The following is a 27,511-nucleotide window of genomic DNA, read 5'->3' as shown; positions in this document are numbered from 1 at the left end:
GTCGTGTACCACAATGTTCATTGCAGCTCTATTTACAATAGCCAGGAGATGGAAGCAACCTAAGTGTCCATCATCGGATGAATAGATAAAGAAGATGTGGCACATGTATACAATGGAATATTACTCAGCCATAAAAAGAAACGAAACTGAGCTATTTGTAATGAGGTGGATGGACATAGAGTCTGTCATACAGAGTGAAGTAAGTCAGAGAAAGACAAATACTGTATGCTAACACATATATATGGAATCTAAGAAAAAAAATGTCATGAACCTTGGGGTAAGACAGGAATAAAGACACAGACCTACTAGAGAATGGACTTGAGGATATGGGGAGGGGGAAGGGTAAGCTGTGACAAAGCAAGAGAGTGGCATGGACATATATACACTACCAAACGTAAGGTAGATAGCTAGTGGGAAGCAGCCACATAGCACAGGGAGATCAGCTCCGTGCTTTGTGTCTGCCTGGAGGGGTGGGATAGGGAGGGTGGGAGGGAGGGAGACGCAAGAGGGAAGAGATATGGGAACATGTATATGTATAACTGATTCACTTTGTTATAAAGCAGAAACCAACACACCATTGTAAAGCAATTATACTCCAATAAAGATGTAAAAAAAAATACTCTTAGTAATTGGTAGGGAAACTAGACAGTGTCATCAAGGATGCAGAAAACTTGAGCAGCATTATCAACTAACTTGATCTAACTGAAATAGATCTCTACCCAACAATGGTAGAATACACATATAGTGTATATGGAGCACTATTATTAACAAATTTTTCAGGATTGAAATTACTCAAATTATGTACTTTAGTGCAAGAGAATTATATTTGAAATCAACAAATTATTATTTTCGATCACAACAGAATTAACAGTAGAAGGAAACTTGGGGAATCCCTTAATACTTGAATATCAATATACTTTTTTTGTTAGCAGATATTCATTTTTAATTATTTATTTATTTATTTAGTTTTGGCTGTGTTGGGTCTTCGTTTCTGTGTGAGGGCTTTCTTCAGTTGCGGCAAGCAGGGGCCACTCTTCATCGCGGTGCGCGGGCCTCTCACTATCGTGGCCACTCTTGTTGCGGAGCACAGGCTCCAGACGCGCAGGCTCAGTAGTTGTGGGTCACGGGCCCAGTTGCTCCACGGCATGCGGGATCTTCCCAGACCAGGGCTCGAACCCGTGTCCCCTGCATGGGCAGGCAGATTCTCAACCACTGTGCCACCAGGGAAGCCCTCAATATACTTTTAAGTGATCCATGAGTCAAAGAAGAAATAACAAGGAATGTTATAGATTACTTGAACTGAGTTAAAATGAATATACAACATTAAAAATGTATGGATGCAGCAAAAATAGTGCTTAGAAAGTTACCGCTTTAAATACCTTGGTAAAAAAGAAAGATCCAAAAGTAATAACCTAAGCTTCCACCTGAAGTTAGGAACAGAGGATTAAATAAAGCTCATGTAAGGAAGGAAATAATTCAGAACAAAAGTCAGTGAAACAAAACAGAATCAAAAGAAGGGATTTCCCTGGTGGTCCAGTGGTTAAGAATCCACCTTGCAATGCAGGGGGCGCCAGTTCCATCCCTTGTCTGGGAACTAAGATCCCACATGCCGTGGGGCAACTAAGCCCGTGTGCACAACCAGAGAGCCCATGTGCCGCAACTACAGAGTCCATGTGCTCTGGAGCCCATGCGCCACAACTAGAGAGAAGCCTGCACATGCACCACGATGAAGTGAAGAGCCCATGTGCCACAATGAAAGATCCTGTGTGCTGCAACTAAGACCCGATGCAGCCAAAAAATAAATATTTTTAAAAAATAAAAGCAAATCAATGAAACCAAATAATAGTTCTCTGAAAAGATTCTAAATATTGTCTTTTGCTATACTAACCAAGAAAAAAGAAGATACAAATTACCAAAACTGAGACTGAAAAGGGGACATGATTATAAACCCACATAAATTAAAAGAATTGGAATATTATGAACTTCTTTAAGTTCATAATAGACATTAGATAACTTAGATATCAGAAAAGACAACTTAGATGAAATAGACAAATTCTTAGGAAAACACAAATTACCATAACTAAGAAGAAATAGTAACTCTGAAAATATATATATTTAAGAAATTGAATTAGTACTTAAATATCTTTCAGCAAAGAAAAGCTCCAGTTCAGATGACATTACTGATGAATTCTACCAAACACTTAGAGAAGAATTAATACCAATTCTTCGCAAACTTTTCCCCAAAACTAGAAGGGGACACTTCACAATTTATTCTTTGAGGCCATTGCTACCCTAATACCAAAAACAGACATACATTACCGAAAAAGAAAACTATAGACCAACATCTCAAATACAAATGCAAAAATCCTCAACAAAATGCTAGCAAACCAAAGCCTGCAATATATATAAAGTATTAAACACCAAAAACAAGTGAGATTTATTGCAGGAATGCAAGGTTGGTTTTAACATCCCAAAATCAATTCTTATAGTGCTCCATATTAATAGAATACAGGACAATAACACATGATCACTTCAGTAGATGCAGAAAAGGCATTTGACAAAAGTCAGCATAACTCGATGATAAAAAATCACTCCAACAAACTAGGAATAGAAGGGAACTTCCTCTGTGGTAAAGGACATTTTAGAAAAACTATCATCATACTTAATGAGAGAGAGACTGAATGATTTCTCCCTAAGATCATGAGCAAGACAAGAATGTCTGTTCTCCCCACTTCTGTTCAATACTGTACTGGAGGTTGTAGCCAGGACGGTTAGCAAGAGAAAGAAATAAAAGACATCCAGACTGGACACGAAGGAGAAAAACATCTCTATTTGCAGATGTCATGGTCTTGAATATAGAAAATCCTAAGGAATATACTAAAAAACTATTAGAACTTAATAATCAAGTTCAACAAGACTACAGGATACAAGACCAGTATTCAGAAATCATTTGTATTTCTATTCACTTGCAATGAACAAACCAAAAATGAAGTTAAGAACATAATTCCATTTATAGTAGCATTGAAAAGAGTAAAATACTAAGGAATAATTTTTTTTTATTTTATTTATTTTTGGCTGCGTTGGGTCTTTGTTGCCGCGTGTGGGCTTTCTCTAGTTGCGGCGAGCAGGCTTCTCATTGCAGTGGCTTCTTGTTGCACAGCACAGACTAGGTGCGCAGGCTTTAGTAGTTGTGGCGCGTGGGCTTCAGTAGTTGTAGCTCACAGGCTCTACAGTACAGGCTCAGTAGTTGTGGTGCACGGGCTTAGTTGCTCCGCAGCTAGGAATAAATTTAACCAAAAAAGTGCAAATTATATTGTATTAACCTGCTAGGAGTAGTGTAACAAAGTACCACAAACTGGGTGGATTAAAAAACAAAATTTATTGTCTTATAGTTCTGGTGGCTAGAAGTCCAAAATCAGGGTTTCAGCAGGGTTGGTTCCTTCTCAGGGCTGTGATGGAGAATGTATTGCATGCCACTCTCCTAACTTGTGGTGGTTTGCTAGTAACCTTTGGCCTTCCTGACTTCTGCTGCAGCACCCTGATCTCATGGTGTTCTCCCTGTGAGTGTGTTCTGTCTCTGTGTACAAATTTTCTTTTTTTATAAAGATACCAGTCATACTGAATTAGCGTCCACCCTAATGATCTCATCTTAACTCATCTCCATTTCCAAATAAGATCGTATTTCCAGGTACTGGGGGGTAGGATTTCAACATCCTTTGCAGGGGACACAATTCAACCCATAACACTTAACACTCTGAAAGTACAAAACATAGAAGTTAAGGAAGACTTAGATATATGGAAAGACATTCCATGTTCATGGGTCAGAAGACTTAGTATTTTTGAGATGGTAATACTACATAAATTGATGTACAAATTCAGTCAATCCTTATCAAAATCTCAACTGGCTTCTACACAAAGATTGACAGACTGGTCCAAAATTCATATGGAAGTACAAGGGACCCAAAATAGCCAAAACAATCTTGAAAAAGAACAGTGTTGAGGAGACTCGTATCCTGACTTCGAAACTTACTGCAAAGCTATAGTAATCAAGCAGTGTGTGTATTACTGGCAAAAGGGTAGGCATGTTGACTGTGAGATGTATATATATATTGGTTCCTGCCCCCAGTTCCTGGCACAGAGCTCCTAAAATCCTTGTAATTTTCTTTATAAGAGCCTAGGAACATCTTTTGTTCTAATATTTGGTCTTTGACCCCAGTTCCTGACAAAGGGCTCCTGAAACTCTTGGTTGATAGGAGTGTCTTTTGTTCTAATGAGGCAACTCTGGGTGCGCTCCTGGATGAGAGCTGGTTGCCAGAGAGACCAAGCCATGATTAGAAGCTTGGAATTTTCAGCTCCATCCACCATTCTCTTGCGAAGGGAGAAAGGCTAAAAATGGATTTAATGCCTACATGACGAAGCTCCCATAAAATCCCAATAGTATGGGGTTCCGAGAGCTTCCAGGTTGTGGAACACAACCATCCAGAAGGGTGATGCACCCCAACTCCACAGAGACAGAAGCTCCTACACTCGGGACCCTCTCATACCTGGCCCTGTGTATCTCTTCATCTGGCTGTTCATCCATATCATCTGTACTCTTTACCATGTTGTTTAATGAACTGGTAAACATGAGTAAGTGTTTCCCTGAATTCTGTGAGCCAGTCTAATGAATTAATCGAACCTGAGGAGGGGATTGTTGGAACCTCCCATCCAGGTGATAACCTGAGCTTGAGACTGGTGTCTGAAGTTGGGGTGGGAGGTGCAGCCTGGAGCCCTTACCTGTGGGATCTGATGCTGTCTATGGGTAGATAGTGTCAGAACTGAATTAATTTGTGGAATACCCAGCTGGCGTTGGAGATTTGCTTGTTGTTGTGGAGAAAAAACCCCACACTTTTGGTGACCAGAAGTATCAGAAGTGAAGTGTTCTGTGTGAATAGTAAAGGAGACTCACAGGAGAGAAACACAGTAGGGAAGAGCTGAGTTTTTCCCTACATAGGAAGGAAAAAACTGAGATTTTCCACTATATAAACCAATGGAATATGATTGAGAGTCCGGAAATAAACTCACACATATGTGGTCAACTGTTTTTTGACAAGGTTGCGAAAACAGGATGCAAAAGAATAGATTTGGACCCCCTATTATATACAAAAATTAACTGAAAATGGATTAAAGACCTAAATATTAGCTAAAACTATAAAACTCTTAGAAGAAAACATAGGCATAAAATCATTGTGACCTTGGATTAAGCAATAGTTTCTTAAGATATGGTACCAGAAGCACAGGTAACAAAAGAAAAAACGAATACAGCAGGTGCTTCCAAAGACACTGTCAAGAAAGTGAACAGCAACCTACAGAATTGGAGAAACTACAGGCAGACCTCATTTCATTGCACGTTGCTTTATTGAGCTTCACAGGTACTGCATTTTTTAAAATTGAGGGTTTGTTGCAACCCTGTCAAGCAAGTCTCTTGGCACCATTTTGCCAATAGCATTTGCTCACTTCAGTTCTCTGTGTCACATTTTGTAATTCTTGAAATATTTCAGACTTCATCATTATATTTGTTATGACGATCTGTGATGTTTGATGTTACTATTGCCAAAAGATTATTACACACTGAAGGCTCAGATGATGGTTGGCATTTTTTATCAATGAAGTATTTTTTAACTAGGGTATGAACATTGTTTTTAAAGACATAATGCTATAGCACACTTAACAGACTACAGTAAACATAACTTTCATCTGCCCCGGGAAACCAAAACATTTGTGTGACTTGCTTTCTTGCAATGTTTGCTTTACTTTGGTGATCTGGACCTGAACCTGCAATATCTCCAAGGTATACCTGTATTTGTAAATTATATTTGAAAACAGGTTTCTATCTAGAATATATCAAGCATTCCTACAACTCAGTAATAAAAAGACAACCCACATAAAAAATGGGCAGAGGATCCCAATAGACATTTTTCCAAGGGATACACAAATGTCAATAAGCATATGAAAATATGCTCCACATCATCAGCCATCGGCGAAATGCAGATCAAAGCCACACCCACTTCATACCCACTAGCATGGCCATAATCAAAGTGATAGATAATAGCAAGTGGTGGTGAAGATGTGGAGAAATTGGAAAGCTTATATACTGCTGCTGGGAATGTAAAATGGTGCAGCCACTTTGCTGCTTCATGTGAACTATGGAAACTAGGCCAGTGAATCCAGAGTGCTTCGCAAGTTAAGAAATTTAGAATATCCAGGATGTTTCCGTAAGTCATACTGAATGTTCTTGTTGGCAAATAATTCTATGATATAATGCTCTGAGAAGAGAATTCTAAGCTTATTTGGAAAATAAAAGTCGGGAAATGTTTATCTGTTAACCATATTATAAGCCTGATTAATTAAAATGTTTACTTTCATGATATTGTTTAAAGGTTCAGCTTAATTTTCAGAAAATGAGAAGTGGAGATACTATTCACTGACATTTTGCCCTTTAAAAAAACTTTTTAATACAAGATTAGCAAGATATTAGAGCTGTGGTAATTGGATGTCTTTCAGGGAAATAAACCGTTAAAGTTTATGAGTCACGTTAACAGAAAGCCCTGTCAGTTCCACCATTTCCCTTTATCAGTTAATTCTACAATAAACATAAAATCCTCTGCCTAGAGTTCAGAGCACAGCAAGGGAAAGAGGAAAAAGCCAAAACAGAAAATCCAGAAAGTAGTAAGTAGGAAATGTTCAGTAACCTTCTGATCCTCAAGCTCATGACAAGATGTCCAGTGCTTTAGTGCACTGCTGGGACCAGCAGAATTTGGCTGTGGTGAGACTCCTTCTCAGTGGCTTAGTAACTCATCTGTGGTCTTAAAGATTCAGGGATTCCCCAGATATGTTTTCTGGAAGGCGTCTCAAAGCCTTTTTAGTCATTCAAAAAAAAAAAAAAAAAGACGAAAGCAAGCAACAGCATCATTAAGGGCTGTGGCCCTTTGTGTGGAAGGAGTCACTTGATCGTTCCTAGGTGCCTGGGCAGCTAGTGGAAGCCTCAAGAAGGAACACAGTGTGGGACTCAGGCCCAGTCTCTGAGCACAGAGATTGGATGCCACTTGTTGCTAACATAGATTCAAAGAGAAGAGTGCCATTGCAGCAACATGGATGAACCTAGAGATTATCATACTAAGCGAGTAAGTCAGAAGGAGAAAGGCAAATACTATATGATATCATTTATATGTGGAATCTAAAATACGACACAAATGAACATATCTATGAAACAGACTCACAGAGAACAGAATTGTGGTTGCCAAGGGGGAGAGGGTGTGGGGGAGGGTTAGATTGGGAGTTTGGGATTAGCAGATGCAAACTAGTATATAGAGAATGGATAAAAAACAAGGTCCTACTGTATAGCACAGGGAACCATAGTCAATATCCTGTGATAAACCATTAATGGAAAAGAATATGAAAAAATATGTGTGTAACTGAATCACTTTGCTGCACAACAGAAATTAACACAACATTGTAAATCAACTACACTTCAATTAAAAAAAAAAAAGTGCCATGCAATGCTTGCTGCTCTGTACCATCCCTGCTTGGAGGAAACCTTGGGAGGAGGCTGTGTGAATGATCACAGACAACAAAACCCTCGTGTGTGTGTAATTCACTTATTTCCTTCCTCTGACCTCCTCATTACTTGACACTTATTTTTGCTTTTATGGATTCTGTGCTTTTATTTTGAGCTTCTCAAAACCTTTTTGGAAGTTGAAGAATATGTATGTATTTCTTAACACATTGTTGTAATAAAAATATACAAACTGATATACATAAAAACAGGTTCTTCATGATTTATGGAAAGCATTATGCAAATTATATTGCATGTGGGTTTTCTTTCAAAAGAATTCTTTGATTACAGATTTTCAAAGAAAAAATGTCATTGTTTGCAACTTATTCTTCAAAAAGAATATTCTAAATGCCAGATGCTCTTTTGTGGCCAGGAAGATGTATCAAAAACATATCCTTCTGTAGAAACCTCAGCATCCTTCTGTGAATTCTAAAAGTTTGAAAAGTCACATACACAATTCTGTATATGTCAGGATCTGGGTAAGAATAGGGGACAGAGAGCTGGGAATTGGGATGATCGCAGAAAGCAATCTGGCATCTACTCAGTCAGTTGTGAAGTCACTGGCATCTTTAGAATCCTGTACACAGAACCACTTTTACTGATTTAAAAAAAAAATAAAATCAAAGTAACCATTCTTTGGCCTCCATAGCCAACCTAAAGGAATTTTTCACTTCTCCAGCAGTTGTTTTTACCTAAAGACTAGGAAAAAAACAGTTCTACCCTGTAACCTCTGATAGAAAACTTTAGATGCCAAAATGTTCTCTTATCTTTTATACTCATGTGTGTGCATGACTCCTGAGTAAAAATACAATTCTTGGTTGGTAGGCTAATTTTTTTTATGAAGTTGGATATGTACAGCTGTCTTACTAGTCAGTTCTGGATGACCATCCCACTCAGTCTTTCAAGATGTATTAGAGCTTTATCAGTTACTCAAATCTGGACTAATTAACAACTTGGTCAGGTTCTAGATGAAGTTGATGACCTTGCTACACCGTCAGAATAGCTAAATTATCATCTGATATCACCTGCACAGAACTTCTTTATGAGTACGTTTTTCAGATAACTGGTGGTATGCTAAAATAAAACATATTTTGGTTTTTATTTTAACCACTTTGGATAAAAATTTTTCTACTTAAATTAGTAAATTTTTTAATATAAAAGTTTCAGGTTTAAAGAATGGTAAATAGAATAACAATGAAAACCCATGTGCCTACCATCTATCCTAGGAAATAAAATATTATAAATAAAATTGAAACTGCTGGTATATTCCTCCCAGATTATATTGTCTCCGTTATAATTCCCATGCATATCTGTAATAGATTAATTTTACTCATTATTGTTGATGGGTTTTATCTGTGTTGGTGTGTGTAGCCCTAGTTCATTCTTTATATATATATATATATATATATATATATATATTTTTTTTTTTTTTTTTTTTGGCTGCGTTGGGTCTCCATTACCGTGCGGGCTTTTCTCTAGTTGTGGAGAGCCGGGGCTACTCTTCATTGCATTGTGCAGGCTCCTTGAGGTGGCTTCTCTTGTTGGAGAGCATAGGCTCTAGGCACGTGGACTTCAGTAGTTGTGGCACACGGGCTCAGTAGTTGTGGGTCGCAGGCTCTAGAGTGCAGGCTCAGTAGTTGTGGCGCACGGGCTTGTTGCCCCGCAGCGTGTCGGATCTTCCTGGACCAGGGCTCAAACCTGTGTCCCCTGCATTGGCAGGCAGATTCTTAACCACTGTGCCATCAGGGAAGTCCTAGTTCATTCTTTTTCATTGCTCTACTTCATCATTTTCTTCTTGGTGGGTATTTAAGTTGCTTTTAACATTTTACTATAATAACACCCTGATGGACCTTCCCATAGGTCTATTCTTGTACACATGTATGAGTTTCTCTAGAATAGGTATTTAGGAGTTCAACTACTGAGTCATAGAGTAGAAATACCTTTCATAGTTATCAAGTTACTTTCTAAAATGTTTATGCAATTTACAAGCCAGTTGTAGAATGTCTTTCAGTTTGAATTTCTCTGATGTTTCCTCATGATTAGATTCAGGCTGTACATCTTTGGCAGGAGTATCACAGAAGTAATGCTGTACATCCAATGAGGACCTTTATAAAATGGCACATGATTCCAAATTGTCCCATTTCTGATGATGTTTATTTTGTTCACTCCATTAAAATGATGTCTGCTAAGCTTCTTTATGTAAAGTCATTCTTTTTCTCTTTGTAAATGGTAAATATTTTACGGAAAAGTATTTTGAAACAATGTAAAACATTCCGTTCTCCACATCCACCTCAAGCCATGATGGAATAACTGCATCCAGACTTACCACTACAGCTTAATAACAAAAAATCTGACAGAATATGGGAAACAGTAGTTTCTTGACCTTGGATCCTAGGTCATGTGGATGTTGATCTCTCAGATGAGGTGAGCCCCATGACTGCCTCAGCTTGGTGCCCGGAGAGAGTTTCCAGGCCTTATCACAGGGAAGGGGAATTTATATAAGCTCAGAGGTCTTGGTAAGTGAGGCTGAGGATTTGGGGAGGTCGACATGGCTGGAATTCACAGGACAGAGTGTCAGAGAGCAGAGAGCAGCAGGGAGAGAGCTCTGGAGATCTGCAAAGGATTCTACTCGAGTCTTCAGCACCTTTGTGAGGCTGGGGATAGAACCACCATAATGAACAGAAAGGACAGTTTGTGGAGCTCACAGGGTTGGGAATACAGTAGTCCCCCCTTATCCGCGGTTTTGCTTTCTGTGATTTCATTTACCCACAGTTAACTGTAGTCTGAAAATATGAAATGGAAATTCTAGAAATAATAAGTTTTAAATTGCCTTGCTCTTCTGAGTAGCGTGATGAATCTCACTCCATCCTGCCCAGGACGTGAATCATCCCTTTGGCATATCCACACTGTATATGCTACCTGCCTATTAGTCACTTAGTAGCCCCTCTTGGTTATTAGATCGACTATTGCAGTATTGCAGTGCTTGTGTTCAGGTAACCCCTATTTTACTTAGTAATGGCCCTATTGACCTTTAAAGAAATTATTGACAGGAGACCTAGGAAAAAACATAGTGTAGGTAGGGTTCGGTACTTTCCTCGGTTTCAGGCATCCACTGGGGGTCTTGGAATGTATCCCCCTCAGATAAGGGAGGACTACTGGAGTTCATGTTCCCAACAGCCAGGATGGAGAAATCTCATAATACATGGCATTGGATTGTTCTCAGAAGGTGATCACCTCGGTGATGGAACTGAATTTGAATTAGCCTTGGACTACAGGCTGCTCTGGTCCTAACCTAACGAAGCTCAAAAGCAAGCCCCAAAGGATCAAACTGTTTCCAAGTAACTTAACCATGTCCCAGAACAAAGTGTAAAACATTTTAAAGGAATACCACCCCCCCACCAAAAAAATCCAGCACCCAACAATGTAAATGTTTCAGCATCGAACCAATAATTAGGGGATGCAAAGTAGGAAAATATGACCCTTAATGAGGAGAAAATGCATTCAAAAACTGACAAGAAATGGCGCCGGTGGTGGAATTAAAGAAACATGGACATTTAAAACAGCACTTACAAGTGTACATCATATATCCCAGAAGGTAGAGGAGAGCATGATGCAGAGTGACGTGGAAAATCTTTAAAAAAAAAAAAAAAAAACTACGGATGGAAACTATCTCATGTCTCATCAAATTTTCAATTTATTCATTTATATCAGTTTGGACTCTTGGTTTCCTATTTTATTCAATGGATTATACATTGTTACTAGTACTATTTATTTTGATATTCAAGTTGAACCTGACTTGGCCAGTGGGAGCCCATTCAGGTTGTCATCTGTGTGCTTTTGACATGTCCCAAACATTTTTTGAGCGCTTTTTAACTTTCAGATGCACAAAATGTTCCAGCCCTGGAATCAGGCATTTTCCAAAGAGCCCTGGTTCCTTTTAATGAAGAACGGTATCAGAGAGAGCAGCATGTGTCAAAGCCTGAGGCACGAGCATGTTTGGCACATCCAAGAAGCAACAAGAAGGCCTCTGTGGCTGGAGTGAGCAGGGAGCACAGTGGTGGGGTCAGATTACGGAGGGCTTCACGGGCATTAGAAGAGCTTTAGCTTTGAAGGCTTTGGTGCATACACGTAAGGTGAGCCGATGTATGTTATAAAATGGTTGCTGTGGCTGCCATATGGAGAACAGACTGAAGGGAAGAAGGGTGGGAGCAGGAGAGACCAGGGAGGAGACCTGACGGGCCAGTCAGCAGGTGGCAGAGGTGAGAGAGCCAACAAGTTTGCGATGGATTATATGAGACGCTTGAGAGAAAGGAGGAAGGTGAGCATGGCTTCCCTGGTATTGTCCTGAACAGCTGGATAGAATTGCCATTCTACTGAGATGTGAAAGACTTCAGAGGGAAGAAGACTGGGGAGAAAAATTAGGTTGGTGGTTTTTTAACTTTATAGATATTGATGTATAACGCACAGAAGAGTACACAGATTGTACTTGTAGAGCATGATGGGTTTTTACCAAGTGAACCCATCCAGGTAAGCAAGTCCCAGTCTTCCACCACAGAGTAAACAATATCCTAACTTTTAACAGCATCAATTCGTTTTGCTAGTTTTTGAACTTTGTATAAATGGAAACATATGGTATATATTCTGTCTGGCTTATTTTGCTCAGCCTTCTATTTGAAATATTCATGCTGTTAACACATGGTTGCCATAGAGTTTTCCGTTGTCTGATACACCATCATCAATTTATTCGTTCTATAGTCCAGTTTGTCAACTTTTTATATCCTGTGTAAGAAACATTTGCCTACCTTAAGGTTATGGAGGTAAAGTCTTGTGTTTTATTCTAAATATTTTCCCTAGATTTTCTGCCTTTTAGTTTTGTATAGTCCACCAAAACTTGATTTTTGTGTATGGTGTGTGGAGGTCAAGACTGATTTTTTAAAATATGTATATCCAATCGAACCAGCTCCATTTATTGAAATTTATTCTTTCTCCACTGTACTGTAGTGTCATCTTTGTCATAAATCAGGTGTGTGTGTGTTTCTAGACTTTCTATTGTGTTTGATTCATCTGTTTGTCTAACCTTGCACCAATCCCATTCTGTCTTTATTGTAGCTTTATAATAGAGCTTAATTTCTGGCAGTGGAACTTCTCAAACTTTGTTCTTTTTCTAGACTCCCTTGGATATTCTTGGCTCCTTTGCATTTCCATATAAAATTTAGAATCAGCTTATTTCTACCCACCCCCCTTCAAAAAACCCTTCTGAAGCTTTTATGTAGTTTACACATAATAAAATGTGTAAATTTTAAGGGTACAATTCGATGAGTTTTGTCAAATGTATACACTCACATAATCAACACCAGTCAAGATATAGGACCAGTTCCATCACCCTAGGAAGTTCCATCATGTTTCTTTCCAGTAAATCCCCTTTTCTTCCCAGAGGCAACCTCTCTTGATTTCTATCACCATAAATTCATTTTGATTGTTCTCGGACTTTATATAAATGGGATCATAAGGTCTGAATTCTTTTGTGTTTGACGTCTTTTGCTCAACTCATTGTTTCTGATATTGGCTCCCGTTGCTGCCTGTATCCTTCATTCCTTCTTACTGTAGCACAGTGCCCATTGTATGACGATACCACAGTTCCTTATCCAGCCACCTGCTGACTGCCATTTGGGCTTCCCCATTTGGGGGCTCCTATGAATAAAGCAACTATGAACATTCTTGTATGAGTCTCTTTGTGGGCATCTGTTTTCATTTCTCACAGGCAAATACTGAGACATAGGATTGGGTGGCTGTATATTAAATTTTATGAGAAATTGCTGAACAGTTTTCCAAAATGGTTGTATCATTTTACACTCCTACTAACAAGGTATGAGAGTTCTAGTGGTTCTGTATATGCACCAACACTTGGTGTGGTCAGTCTCTAGCCATTCTAAAGGTGGGAAGTATTTTTTTCATTGTGATTTTAATTTGCATTCCCAGATGACTAATGATTCTGAGCACATTTTCATGTGCTTATTGATCATTTGTATATCTTCCTTCATGAAGTTTCTGTTCAAATCTTTCATCTTTATTGTTTGATGTTTTATTGTTGGTTGCCGGTGATATAGATATTCATTCCAGATACAGGTCTTCTGTCAGGTAAAGTTACCATGAAAAATTATCATGAATATTTTCTTCTAGGCTCTGCTTGCCTTTTCATTTTCTTAGTGATATCTTATGAAGAGCAAAAGGTTTTAATTTTGATAGATTACAATTAAGTTTTCTTTTGTAGTTAGTTGGTGCTTTTTGTGTCGTAAGAAATCTTTGCCTGACTTAGGGTCAAAGAGGTATTTTCCTATGAATGAAGCTTTATAACTTCACCTTTTATGTCTAGGTTTATGATCCATTTTGAATTACTTTTTGAGTATGGTTTGAGGTAGTCATTGAGGTTTTATTTTTCTAAATGAAATGTAGTTTTAATGCCATATGTTGAAAATACTGTTCTTTCCCCTACTAAATTACCTTGGCACCCTTTACTGAAAATCAGTTAGCCATCTACATCTGGGCCCTTTTCTCTCTATATATATTTCTGGACTCTTCTCTGTCTACTATTTGTTTATATGCCAAAACTACATAATCTTATTTACTATAACTTCAAAGTAAATTTTGAAGGCAACTTCTTTTTCAAGTTTGTTTTGACTCTCCTAGATTCTTTGCATTTCCAAATAAATTTTAAATTTAACTTGTCAGTTTCTAATAAAAAGTCTGCTAAGACTTTTTCCTGTTAATATTTTCATTGCAATTGTGTTGCCTCTATAGATAAGTCTTGGGAGAATTGACATCTTAACAATATTCAGTGTTCCATTCATCAACATCTATCTCAGCTTATGGCTTCTTTAATTTTTGTCAGCAGTGTTTTCTCATTTTTAATACAGAAATCTTACTTGCCCTTTGTTAAATTTATCCCTAAGTATTTTTTATCAACTTTATTGAGGTGTAGTCTACATATTATGAACTGTAACCATCTTGACTGTAGAGATCAATGTGTTTTAATCAATTTATGTTTATTGACCTAATGGTAAACAGAATGGGTTTTAATTTTGTTTTCTAGTGTTTGTTGCTAGTATATAGAAATACAATTGTATTTACATTTGGTTGTGATGTCACTTAAAATTCTTTATTCTTGAAGAGTTCATAGCCTCCTTTTTCTCTATATTATTGGCTTAAGAGACCAGTCCAGACCACTATATGTACAAATAAATTAGAATAAAAATTCATATCCTTGGTCACACTGACTGTGTTGTGGCTGCTCAGTAGCCACATGTGCCTAGTGGCTGCTGGATTGGACAGCCCAGCTCTTCATCATTGCAGAAAGTTGTATCCAAAAGCACTGTGTGGAGTGATGGGGTGGCCCCACCTTGGGAGTTACCTCACTGTTTACTCATGGTATTGTATAACCCGTTCTGACAATCTCTGTATTTACAGTAAATTGAAAGTTACATACCTATATTTAAAAGCTTAATTAAATGCAGATTACACTTTTATTTCAGGTCTACCTCATATGTGATGCTATGTGGTTTGTACTGCACTACAGAGAACTAAGAATTGACCACTAGCTTTTGCAACATTTTGGATGTAGCTCCTGATCTTGTGTTGGGGACAAAAGCGTGATTTGAGGGGGTGGTTTAAGAGAGAAGAGGAAGAGTGGAAGTGGTGACACTGAGTATAGAGCAGTCGCTTTGTTCTGAAAGAAGCAGAGAAATGGCATGTTTGCAGGACGGGGATATGGGGCCACACGGGAGAGATCACAGCACGTTAATATGCTGATAGGAATGATTCACCTGAGAGGAAAAATCAGTGCGGGAGAGAGAGGGAGGATTATTGACACGCTGTCCTTCAGCGGGCAACCAAGAGTGGGTCTAAGCAAGTGGAGGTGTAGGCCCTGGAGAGGGGCCCAGATGTCTCCACCTACAGTGATGGAGGGGCAGGCTGAGCGTAAGCCACAGGAAGGGACGTGGGGCTTCTCTTCTGATTGATTCTATTGCTTTTTTTTTACATCCAAGCATCCAAGATCATAGAGGCCCCTCACTGGATGGCCTTAGACTTAATGTGTTCTTCCATTTCACGTGTGTTTCTTATTCCTTTGCTGTCGTTTCCGTCTTCAGTTTGCCTCCTCTACAGCCTTCCTTCCTGCTCTACTTCTGACTTGCTCCTTTTATACCATATGTTCAAACATCCACAGCTCAGGCCATTAAATCGAAAGGAAAAAAAAGTCCCATTTAAGTTAACCCAAGTGGGAAGTAACTGAACATTGAAGTGGAGAGCAGCCTGGAACTTAGCTACTTCAGGGACTTTGTCTCCCTCAAGGCACCTTTGCATCTGCTCTTTTCTCCTTTCTCCACTGCCGGCTTCCTCTGCTCACTCAGTTTTTGCACCTTTGCACCTCTGGCCTGCACATGGCCGTGCTGGCCACTGACCTCAGTTTACATCCCTACCTTTGACTTTGGCTTCAGCTGCAGAGACCTGATCTAGACCTGGACTGAAATCATGAGAAAAGGAATCTGGTCGCAGGGGTTTTTCCTAAGGTTCTGACCTCCCACAGGATTGGTGGCCCTGCTCAGGACTCATCAGCTGCAGCAGGAGAGTAGAGTCCTTCCACATAGAACACCTCTGCCTCCATATGCTGTCTCATCCCTCAGGCTGAGTCAAGGCACTTCTTAGCCGGGGCACTGGGTGGGGAGGCACAGTGATTGGCATTTTCATTCATCAAGCTGTTTGGACTATTTGTAATACAGGAGAGAACAGAATCTAATTAAGTGAAGTGTACAAAGTTTATTTTATGGACTTTTTAACATCTATTTTAACTTTCTGCTTGTTTATTTTTTATTGGCTACATCCTATTTATCACAACAAACCCTCAGCAAATATTTGTAGAATGAATGACTTTCGAAATGTTAGGTAAGAACTGCCTCTTTTTTCTTAATTACATTGCAATTTTATTTTATATTTGCATTTTTGGTTCAAAAAGAAAATGGCTACAACTTCAGAAAGATCTGGGGACTTCCCTGGTGGCGCAGTGGTTTAGAATCTGCCTGGCAGTGCAGCGGACATGGGTTTGAGCCCTGGTCCCGGAAGATCCCACATGCCGCGGAGCAACTAAGCCCGTGCGCCACAACTACTGAGTCTCTGCTCTACAGCCCACAAGCCACAACTGAGCCCGCATGCCACAACTACTGAAGGCTGCGCACCTAGAACCCGTGCTCTGTAACAAGAGAAGCCACCGCAATGAGAAGCCCGCGCACCGCAACAAAGAGTAGCCCCTGCTGGACGCAACCAGAGAAGGCCCGCGCACAGCAACGAAGACCCAACGCAGCCAAAGATAAATAAATAAAATAAATTTATTTTAAAAAAAGAAAAAGAAAGCTCTGTATATGGAAAAAAGGTCAGACTTTTGGCAGAATGCTGCCAGACAGATCAGAATTCAAACTCATTTACCTGTCCGAATTAACTAAAAGGGCAGACTTTGAGCCCTACTATTGGGACTTAAAGTTATTTTAGAATTTTAGAACTTCTTATTTAATATAAATATATTGAGAATATTTATATATTTAAGAACATTTGTTCCCTTAAGTCCAAATGCACAATTGCTACAAATCTAATAAATATCTTGAGATTGGATGCAAATTCATTTGGGAGGCAAAATGTTTCCTCGATGCCAACATGTCCCTTTAATGTATTTGGATCCAGATGTTTCGGCCTTATTTGCTGGAGTGGATGCAGCATTAGACTGTCAGTTCCCTGTTTGCCATTATTTAGTATTAGAGGCTGTTAAGCATGCATACTGATTGGGAAAGTTGAAGAAAGGCTTTAAATTGAAAAAGGTACCAAGCTGTGGTCTTTGTCCAGACATCCTGAGGTTAAAAACAACAAAACAAAGTGACTATAAATAAAGCATTAGAATACTAATATTAAAAAGCACCACAGGGCTTCCCTGGTGGCGCAGTGGTTGGGAGTCCCCCTGCCGATGCAGGGGACGCGGGTTTGTGCCCCGGTCCGGGAGGATCCCACGTGCCGCAGAGCGGCTGGGCCCGTGGGCCATGGCCGCTGGGCCTGCGCGTCCGGAGCCTGTGCTCCGCGGCGGGAGAGGCCACGGCAGTGAGAGGCCCGCATACCGCAAAAAAAAAAAAAAAGCATCACAGTAGCTAAGAACAGTCTTGGTAGTACCTGTCTTTCATATTAGCTGTCAGTCAAGGTCCCCAGCACATAACTAGATCTTCACTAAGGGCCAGTCTCTCCTTCAGGGAAGCATCTAACAAAGCATGTATTCCATAACTGAACATGCAAATTCTCGAACAATAACAGATAATATAAATTATATTTCCTAAGGTAATAAACACCACACGATTGTGCTAAAAAATCTTTGCATGGTGCTGTGTTAACCTTGTGTCCTTAGATCTACGCTACAGATTATTGTACTAAAGTCAATTTCTACTTTAACATTAATAGAGTATAGTTCTCACGTTGTTTCTTAAGAAATGATAGAACTGCTTGGAATTTCCCTTACATTTGCATACATATTTCATTGTTCTTATACTAGGAGTGTAATAGATTTGCTTCTTGTCTAATTACAATGTAAACTGTAGAATTCAGCACTCCAGTTCTCAGGGTGGTAATGTGCTCTGTAGTTTCATGCTGATTGGTTTTACTTATATGAATGTGTTTATAGATGCTCCCTAGGGCCGGAGCTCTGGCCCTTAAGAATACCATGTGCGTGTTCATCAGTAAAGATAAGCACCAGTGACTAATAGATAGATCCGCTTTCAATCTATGTTTTCCTAGTTTTAAAAACACAAGGATTTAATGGCCAGTATTTTATTTCGGATTTTTATGTCTAGATTCATAAATGAAACGGGCCTATCCTTTGCTTATACTATCTATTGATCTTAGAATTAAGAATACCATCATGGAGTGATTTTAATATCTTTTATATTTTCTTAAACAATTTGAAAATACAGAGTATCACTGGTCCCTGAAAGTTTGGTGAAGTACATGTAAAACCATCTGGGCCTGTATATTTTGGAGAGTTGGATAAAGGACAAGGAGTTAGGATTACCATTTTAATTTTATGGGCTCTTTTTTTTAAGTTTTCTTTTCCTTCTTGCACTAGAGCTTTTAATAGTTTTTCTAAAAGTTTATATAATCTAATTTATTGTTGTATAGTTGCTAATAACATTTTTCACTCATTCTTAAATTCCTTATGAAATAGTTTGTATGTGTGAACAAGGAGATGTATGCTACAGTTCTTTGCAGTTGAAGTCACTTGCTTATCACTCCTGATTCTAGTTCCATTGCTTCCCTCCCCAAAGGTGACACCACTCCTGCATCTGAGGTCCATCGTTCCCTGCATTTTTGGATTCCTCAACTACATATCTATGCCTAAAACATACTAGGTATTATTTCGCATTTTCACGTGTATTGGCATAAATGTATTCATAGTATTTTCTTATTAATTTTTGCTGCATCTTTAGCTGTAACCGTTTCTCCTTTGCTCTGTCTCAAATACACACACGTGTGCATGCATGCACACAGTCAGCCTTCCCAGGAATTGGTGTATTTTTTCTTTTTGGCAGACTTTACCCTTCTTGATCTCCTGTACTATCTTTTTTTAAATTAATTTCTGACTCTTGTTATTCCCTCCCTTCTTTTCTCTCTGGGTTTTTCCTTCTCTTTGGGTTTCTCTTGTTATTCCTTTGCTAACTTCTTGGATCAGTCACCTAGCTCAGTGGCATCATTCTTTATGCACTTGTACCACAGCACTGGCTATTTAGGATGGCATCCCTCCTCATTGGTTGGGGCTTAAACAGTTACATGTTTAAAATTAACCTTGAAAATAAACATTTAGGACTATAATTTTTTTCTTTAAAATGCCACGTTAACTGCATCCCACTAATTTTTATGAAATTTTAAGTTAATTTTATTCTTAAGCTATTATATAATTTATATATTTCCTGAAAGTGGCATGTAAGCAGAAATAAAAATAAGTATATATATTTTACTTTATCAGGTGAAAATGAGATTGTTTGTAGTCTATTGTGCAAACTTCTGGTCTTGAGTAGAACAAATAAGAAATACCTCTGTCATTAGTAAAAGTAAACCCCAGAAACTCCCAAGGTGGCACTGGAGGCATCTATCTGTTTAGATACATAATATTTTCTCATTTCTATTATGAATTCCTCTATGGTTCATGTTATTTAGTGCATTTTAAAATATCTAAGTGGTTGGCAACTTTTCGATTATCTTCTTGTTATTGATGCCTTAACTGAATTGTATTCTCATTAGGTTGGTGGCAATGATATTGATTGCTAGAGGCCAGAACATGGTCTATTTTTCATGAAATATTTTGTGTGTGCTTATGAAAAATGTTGATTCACTATCAGAAACTAGGTTCTCTCCAAGTCATAAGCCTGTTTGCTGATTGTTTAAACCCACCATATATACTTTCTAAATATTTGTCTAATTAACCCATCAGGTACTGAGAGTAAAGAGTAATATCTCCCATTATAGTAGTGTAGTTTTCCAAACTTGTAGTTCTGCCAATTTTTACTTTATGAATTTTAAGGCTATAGTGTTAGCTGCATACAAATTTAGAATTTTGCCTTTCTACTAAGTTTTTTTTTAACATTAGCAAACATTAGCATCTTTGTTTTATTAGTGCCTTTTACTTTAACATCTATTTTACTGATTCTTTACTGTCAGTCATTTGGGGCCCTTGTGCTTTGGTAGTTGGGTTTTTTCTTTTCGAACAGCATTTTTTTTTTTAAAGAACATGTGGCATGTTGCCATCATCTGTCAGGCTCCTTTTTAATTAAGTTTAGTTCACTTACATTTTTAATGATTACTGATTATCACTGATTTTTAAAATTTATTTCATCTTTCTTTTCTCCTCCTTTTAAAAGTTTTTGTTGTTGTTCCCTCTTTTTTAAGTCAACTAAGTTTTTTAAAATTTATTTCTCCTCCACTAATTAGTTTGGTATAATCCTCTATTTCTATTTTTTGTGTGTGGTTATGCACACTTAACATACTGTGTCTAAAAATCTACTTTTCTCTTCCCAAACAAATAACACTTTAACTTCCTTGTTTTAATTTTTTATTGCTACCCAAATGAGACATTACTCTTTTTATATAATCAATACTTGTTTTGATTTTTTTTCACATTCACCTAATTCTGTGTTCATTATTTCTTCATGCATCTCAGACTTTCACAGGTAGGACTGTTTTCCTTTCTGAAATACAGTTGTCCTTTGAACAACGTCTGGGCTGGGGCACCAAACCTTTGCACAGTAAAAAATCTGCATATAACACGTAGTCCGCGCTTCTTATATGTGGTTCCTCACGGCTCCTCCATATCCGTGGCTCCACATCTGCACATTCAGCCAACAGTGGATCGTTTAATATTGTAGTATTTACTACTGAAAAAATTCCACATATACGTGGACCTGCGCACTTAAAACCTTGTTGTTTGAGGGTCAGCTGTACTTCCTTTGGAAGTTTCTTTTAGATACAGGGATCTAGTGGTAATGAACTCTGTTTGTCTGCAACCATAGAATTTTCTGTCCTGCAACACAGAAGATCAGAAGCATTTAGCCATCTAAACCACTACCACTAACCGGTACCCAGGCCTCGGGGCCAGATGAGCTGCGTGCAGGTCCGCTCTGCTGTGCGCTTTCTCTGGCTCTGCTCCTGGCAAACGTGAGGCTACAGTGTGTTTATAAGGATAAACTCCAGACAGAAATACATGCTCATTAATGACACATGACCACTTTGTGTACTGCAAAGAAACCTAGGAAGTGTGGAAAATGCATAGAAAGTGATTCAGATACAGTACTTAAAACCAAAGGAACTCATGCTTTAATAGACACTGAAATCACAAAGGAAGGCCAAGTGCCTTAGCAATCTCAATAAAAATATGAAGTTCTTTTTACAGGGTAAATTTCATAATATAAAAAGTTTAATGCCATCTGGAAAACTGTAATTTACAAAAAAAAAGTCCACATAGGCCAAAGATGGCTAACACTGCATACAAGGGGCATGAGTGCCAAGTGGGGAAGGCGTCTGAGGAAGGGAGATGTGACCACGTGTGTCCTTACATGGAACATCTTTGAAGGGTCTGGCACAGACAAGGGCCCAGTTCACAAAGCACATGGACAGTTCTTTTAGGTAAAACAACAAAATATGTGATGAAAATTATACATTTTTCACATTCTGCCTACTTACTAAATGCAAACCAAATTATTGTGTGGCATTTTTTCCAGCCTGAACTGAAACTAACGAAGTGACTGTTCTCCTTGTGGTGGGGGTGGTGGCAGGACAGGCACTGAGCTGGGGACTTGCCGAGGTGACCGCCTACCGGGATTCACCGGGACAGACAAGCACAGCGAGGACAGCGTGTGCAGCAGCGCGTGGACCAGGGACCGTTTCAAGTGGATGGAGGTGAGAACTTCTTCATTTTACTACACACCAATACCAAAACGCATCAAAATGTAAGCTTGAGTAGCTAATTTCGTCTTGGTATATTGACTTAGTTAAAGATCACTGAAGTAGTTGCATGGTTCACTGGTGAGAAGTAAGACAGATTCGACTACCTTGCTTTGTGGTCATACCAAGGTTTCTAGGAGAGGGAGATTTTATTGCTTGTATTTGGTGTATTTGCATCTGATGGAGTAGAGTAGGGGCAGGGGTTCCAGTTTCCTGAGCTGAAAAAGAAATAATATCCAATGCTGTCTGCATACAGTGAGGAAAAATATTTTTGTAAATTTCACCCACACCCATCGACTCCTTCCAAGTGGGGCAAAGAGCCGAGGACTATGCAGGGGTCATTCGCTTCCATCCACATGGCTCAGGTTCCCACGCATTCCTATCAGTTTTATCCACAGCCTGACACTCACTTTCCCTAGATTGTAGAAACAAAACATTATGCTAATTGTGTTTTCTGTCATCTATACCAGGAGTCAGCAAACTTTTTCTTAAAAGGCTAGATATCTTAGTTTTTGTGGACCAAGAGGTAAAAATCAAAAATATTATGTAGGTATTTATTTATATAAATATTTTAAAATGTAAAATCCATTCCTAGCTCATGGCTGTAAAAATCTGGGCCTCTGACCAGATTTAGCCTGTGGGTCATTTGCCAACCTCTGATCTGTACAAAGAATTTGCAAATTATACAATCTCACATAATTTTTAAGTGCATACTGTTTTCAAGGTAGCCTGAAAAATTCACCTTGATTTTACATCCATTTCACTTGTATAGAAAACACCAAGACTGACAGTAAACATAAAGAAGCGGCGACTCTACAGTGATTTTTAGATTGGTCCTATTATTTCATCATCTTTGCTTTTCTTCCTTGAAACTTATATCTAGGACCAAAAAAAAATCATATATTCCATTTGGCTTTTCAACATGAAACCTACAACAACAAATGTATTTAGGACTAAAACCAGGTTAGGGTCCACGAGTCCTCCTCGCTGGCTTGGTAACCACGGGGAAGCCGTCTGGGTGGTGGAGGATGTGCGCTAGAGGGAGGCCTACAGGGTTGTGCCCTCGTCCTCAGGGATGGAGCAGAGACCCGGCCTTTCCTCCAGGGCTACTTGGCACTTGGGAAAGAGGCTGAGAGTTGCTGAGAAAGGAACAGCCCAACTATCTATATGTGGATTCAGAAATTTACTTTGAGGTTTATTTCTTGTTGTTGACGACCTGATTTTTCTATCTAAATGCACAGTGCTATAAACTTGGCTTTTATTTGCTACACTGGTTTTTATTACCATTTATAAAAGACATAAAGACAACCTCATAGTTGCTTGCTTCTTTATAAAGTATTTTTCTTCCAGTGTTGGGATCAGGGTTAGAATGGGACATACTTTTGCTTTTGTCAACATGGCTGTTGGGTTAAACACAAAAAGCTTCTATGACATAGCTCAGGAGAGTAAGACAAATTGAATAAATATTATCTCTTCCTCTTTTCAGAATACAGTGAGGAACAGGGCAACTAACTGGTCAGTGTATGTTTATAAAGTGAGATCCTATCCAGGGTTAAAAACTCCCTGGAGGTCTTGATGTTAGTGTCCCTCCTGCCAGGCCCCTCCTGTCCACTCCCTGTGTGGCTCGTGTCCTGGGACAAGAGGCTGCCCACCGTTGTATGATGGGCCCTCAAAGTGAGGATGGTAGGATTTCAATTTTAGAATTACCTAAAAGAGGCTTATGTAAATTCTCTAACTAAACTTAGGACTAACATGATTTTCAGCACTTCTTTTCTTTATTTAAATATGCTAATGGTTACCCCCACCTAGACTGTTCTTTTGTCTTGTCCCAACTGGCAACAGTATCAGTGAACTGACATAGCTATAGGAAAAGTCCCTCTTTTTTTTTTTTCCTATGACAACACTTTTAGGTATATCTCTTTCCCTGTTCAGCAGTAATTCAGATGTATATCCCAGCAGAAGGCCCCCTGCTTCTGAGGCTGTGGACATTAAAGTCTTCTGTGTGAGGGGGAGGGGATTTGTCCTTCGGACCACAGGAGCAAGGGGCACTGGTCACACTAAGATGAGGGTCCAAATGCAGCTCACAGATGTGAGGTGCTGGGATTGTGGGAACCTGGTGACAGATTTAGACAGAAGGGGTTTTAGAAACCTGGCTTTGGGAAAAGATAATAAAATTAAGCAGGTAATAAAGGGAATAAGAGCTGGAAGGCTAGATTCTGGTTAAATCTAGTTAGCCATGGGATTTTTCTTTTGTTTTTTTGTTTGTTTGTTTTTTGGTTTTTTTTTTTTTTTTTTTTGCTTATAAGGAAACTGAATAATTTCAAACTCCCCCCTCCAAACTTGATAATTGCTTATTGAAGACTATTCAAAATTTGACATTTTAAAAAACTTTTTGAGCTTTTAAAAATAATAGCTATAAATGCAAAGTACTGTTGATAATAAAACCAAGTTGTTTATCCACGTACAAAAAAGGTCAGTAATGTTTTAAAAGCACAAAGTTGCATTTTTAAATCACAATTGCATAGTTCTAAAATGCCTGGGTACGAGTTACATAAATTTTTTTAAGAAAATTCAAGTTTGGTTGACAGTGGGGCCCCAGGGACATTTGTAGCCCTCAAAGAGCAGAGTTCAGGAAGTGAATTATTGCCTTGTTACTCTGATGTTACAATATCATGAGACCAAACTGCTACAATTTAATTATAAATCATTGGCATTTTTAAAACCAGTATCCTGTTTTTTAGCTACTATAACACTTTCATGTAGAACTCAACTTAGATTTTTATATACCCTACCCCCAACCAGCACCTGAAAGCCTTAAAAAAGCTGTTTGTATTTCTATGTATAAAAGGTACTGCATATATACCTCTTAGCAAAATATGTGCTCCCTTTCTCTCCCCACCCCAGAACCATGACCATTTTTGTACAAAAATCCTGTTGAAGAATCGCATCAAAGATGAGAAGCAGGGAGTTCCAAGGTAGACATTTGGTGATGTGTAGAAAATTCCATGAGCCTCCTGCACCAACCCCACAGAAGTCCTGGCTTTTGGTGAATCTGGCCCAGAGTCCCAGAGGGGCTACCAGTGTGTGTGTGTGGCGTCTGGGAGTGGTGGCGCCCGCGCCCCGAGAGCACCCATGCTGGGGCGGCCACGTTCAGGAGCAGGCCAAGTGAGTGCGGAGAGCTGGGCTGTGGGCCGCTGTGCTCCAAGCCGGTGTTGGTGGGTATAAAAGATGTTTTAGCATTTAGAGGAAGGAAAAAATCTTCCTGGGGACAGAAACTTGTAGCCGTTTCCAGAAGGAAGTCTCAAAGGGCGCGTGGGCACTGCGGCAGGAGGGCCGGCGGGCAGCGGCAGCGTGCTCAGCGAGGTGGTCTCCGTATGCCAGTGTCCGTTGGGAGGGGCTTTTGGGGGCGTTTCCCCACATTGCTGCAAAGACAGCTCCTTAAGTTCCAGCTTGTCTGCTCCTTCCTCCTTCTTGCTGTGCCGAGGTGACAAGTTTAATAGACTGAGGACATCTCTCTTGGAAGTCATCGTTCCAGGGGTCCCCCGGAATATTTTCATTGGTCCCGTGGAATGCTGGGGTGTGCTCTGCCAAAACATCTTCAGGTTGTGTACAGCCTGCACCTTCTCGTCGATGGCTGCCATCTTCAGCTTGTCTATGTCGGGAGCGTCAGCTGGACTCGAGCGAGCGGAGCCAGCTGAGGAGTAGGAGAGAGCTGGGGACGGTGCACTTCCAGCAGGAGACTGGTGGCCTGAGCTCGGGGACATGTTCCTTGGTGATTTGGAAATGTGGGCACTGTAAGGAGAGCTGGGATACTTCAGCTTAAAGAGAGGCTGGTCGGTCAGGGAGGTCTGGGAGTCAGAGCCGGGCGACGGCCGGCCACTGTGCTGGCTCGGGCTGTCTTTGATGGACGCCTCTGAGGCGGTGGGGCTGCTGTATCCTGAACTCACCTTGGGTAGTGAAGAGCTTCTGGCTGGGGGCTTTGGTTTGATAGTAACTGGCGACGGCTGGCTCTTCTGGTGGGAGAGGGCAGGCCTGCTGAACGCACTTGTTTCTGACGCTCTGAAGACAGCAGCGCTGTTGGGCACGGAAATGCCATCTTCAGGATTAGTGCCCTTACCTTGACCACTACCCCTCTGAAGACGTTCCACCGCAATGAGATGGCTTTGTGTCTCCTCTAGAATCTTCTGGGCCAACTCTTGTGGATCGAGCTTTGGGTTGCTCTCTTCTTGGGATTTCACGGTACTATCTGTTTCTGTACTAGACTGGTCTGATTCTCCCGTATCTGAACTTGCTAGTTTTCCAACCTTCTGGAAGGGTGAGTTTGGGCTGGGAATCAGAGTCATTTTAACTGGAGAGTTTGGAGTGCTTATGCTCCCCTTGGAGCTTACTGAAACTTTCACACCGCCAGCTGTCCCGACGCGGGACTGTTTGTGATCTGGTGAGAAGCGAGTCTGTCTGTTTTCTTGGTAGGCCGCCAAAGGCTCAGTGCTGATGATGGAAAACCCTTCGTATTCTTCTTCGTCTTTGCTGTCTGCAGGGCGGGTCGGGGGGGACAGCTGGCTCCGAGGCAGGGTGGATCGCTGTGGGAAGGCGTTCTTGGACCGGTCGTAGTCCTGCCTTCCTCGAGGACCTCCGCCCTCTGACCCACCCTCAGGCTTGGAGACAAAGCTCATTGAGGAGGCGATGGAGCTCAGACTGTACACAGAGATGGCATCTGAGGCTATGCTCTCTGCACCGGTGGGAGAGAAAGGAGGGTGCTGGTAGCCCAAGGGCAGAGCATTGGAGACAGACTGGGCTGAGGCCAGAGACTCCAGGGAGGACGAGCTGTCAAGGCTGAGGCGCTTGGGCAGCTCAGTGGAATCTAAGACAAAACATAGGCGCCCAGAGGACAGTTAGAATTCTGTATGGTTCTTATTTTTCTTTCACAAGCATCTTTATATGCATAGAAGCTAGTAAAGCATTATGCAAGTGTTACTTATACACAACTTGAATTCATCTTATGAGCCTGAAACACACAGTCCTGTTGGAAAAAGTAAAGCTTACACTGGGGACAAAAACACCCCAAGAGTGCCCACAGCCCCGTGTGCTGCAGACCCCGCCATGTGCCCATCTCCACTCTGCTCCCTATCTCACGGGACCCCATGGCAGCCTCCTGCTCTGAATGGGGCGATCTGTGATGCCCCCTGTCCTAAACCCTCATGCGCCATCCCTTCCAGCTCCGGCCCCATCGCTCCACACCCCAGCAACCTCCTCTCCGCACGGCCTCTCCTCCCAGCTGCTCTTAACCCACTCCAGTCAGGCTTTCGTCCTCCCCAGTTCATGTAAAGGTTAACAGTGGCCACCAAATCTGGTATTCTGCACAGTCAATCACACCTGGCCCTCATGGACTGATCCTTCCCGGGC

General features: G+C 40.2%; 1 protein-coding gene and 1 long non-coding RNA gene across 6 annotated transcripts in view; one reads left to right on the top strand and one right to left on the bottom strand.

Annotated features, from left to right (window-relative positions):
* The window catches only part of LOC307197519, a 47,210-nt gene extending 25,148 nt beyond the window's left edge, over positions 1-22,062 (top strand). Inside the window, exons 2-3 of the long non-coding RNA XR_013831435.1 lie at positions 18,940-19,023; positions 21,940-22,062. This is a non-coding gene — a long non-coding RNA (uncharacterized lncRNA). The remainder of the gene's footprint in view (positions 1-18,939; positions 19,024-21,939) is intronic.
* The window catches only part of TTC28 (tetratricopeptide repeat domain 28), a 594,505-nt gene continuing 587,234 nt past the window's right edge, over positions 20,241-27,511 (bottom strand). For 2 of the 5 annotated variants that reach the window (XM_079943481.1, XM_079943482.1), the window contains exon 22: positions 20,242-26,969. In XM_079943481.1, coding sequence (XP_079799607.1) covers positions 25,342-26,969 — 1,628 coding nt within the window. In that variant the 3' untranslated portion in view covers positions 20,242-25,341. Of the gene's footprint in view, positions 26,970-27,511 lie in introns of all 5 variants that reach the window. The other 3 variants (XM_079943479.1, XM_079943480.1, XM_079943483.1) reach the window with 2 other exon arrangements.

The sequence above is a fragment of the Stenella coeruleoalba genome, assembly GCF_951394435.1.
Source record: "Stenella coeruleoalba genome assembly, chromosome: 14".
Taxonomy (NCBI): Eukaryota; Metazoa; Chordata; class Mammalia; order Artiodactyla; family Delphinidae; genus Stenella; species Stenella coeruleoalba.
Note: the sequence above shows the minus strand (reverse complement) of the source record. Positions and strands in the feature narration are given on the sequence as shown.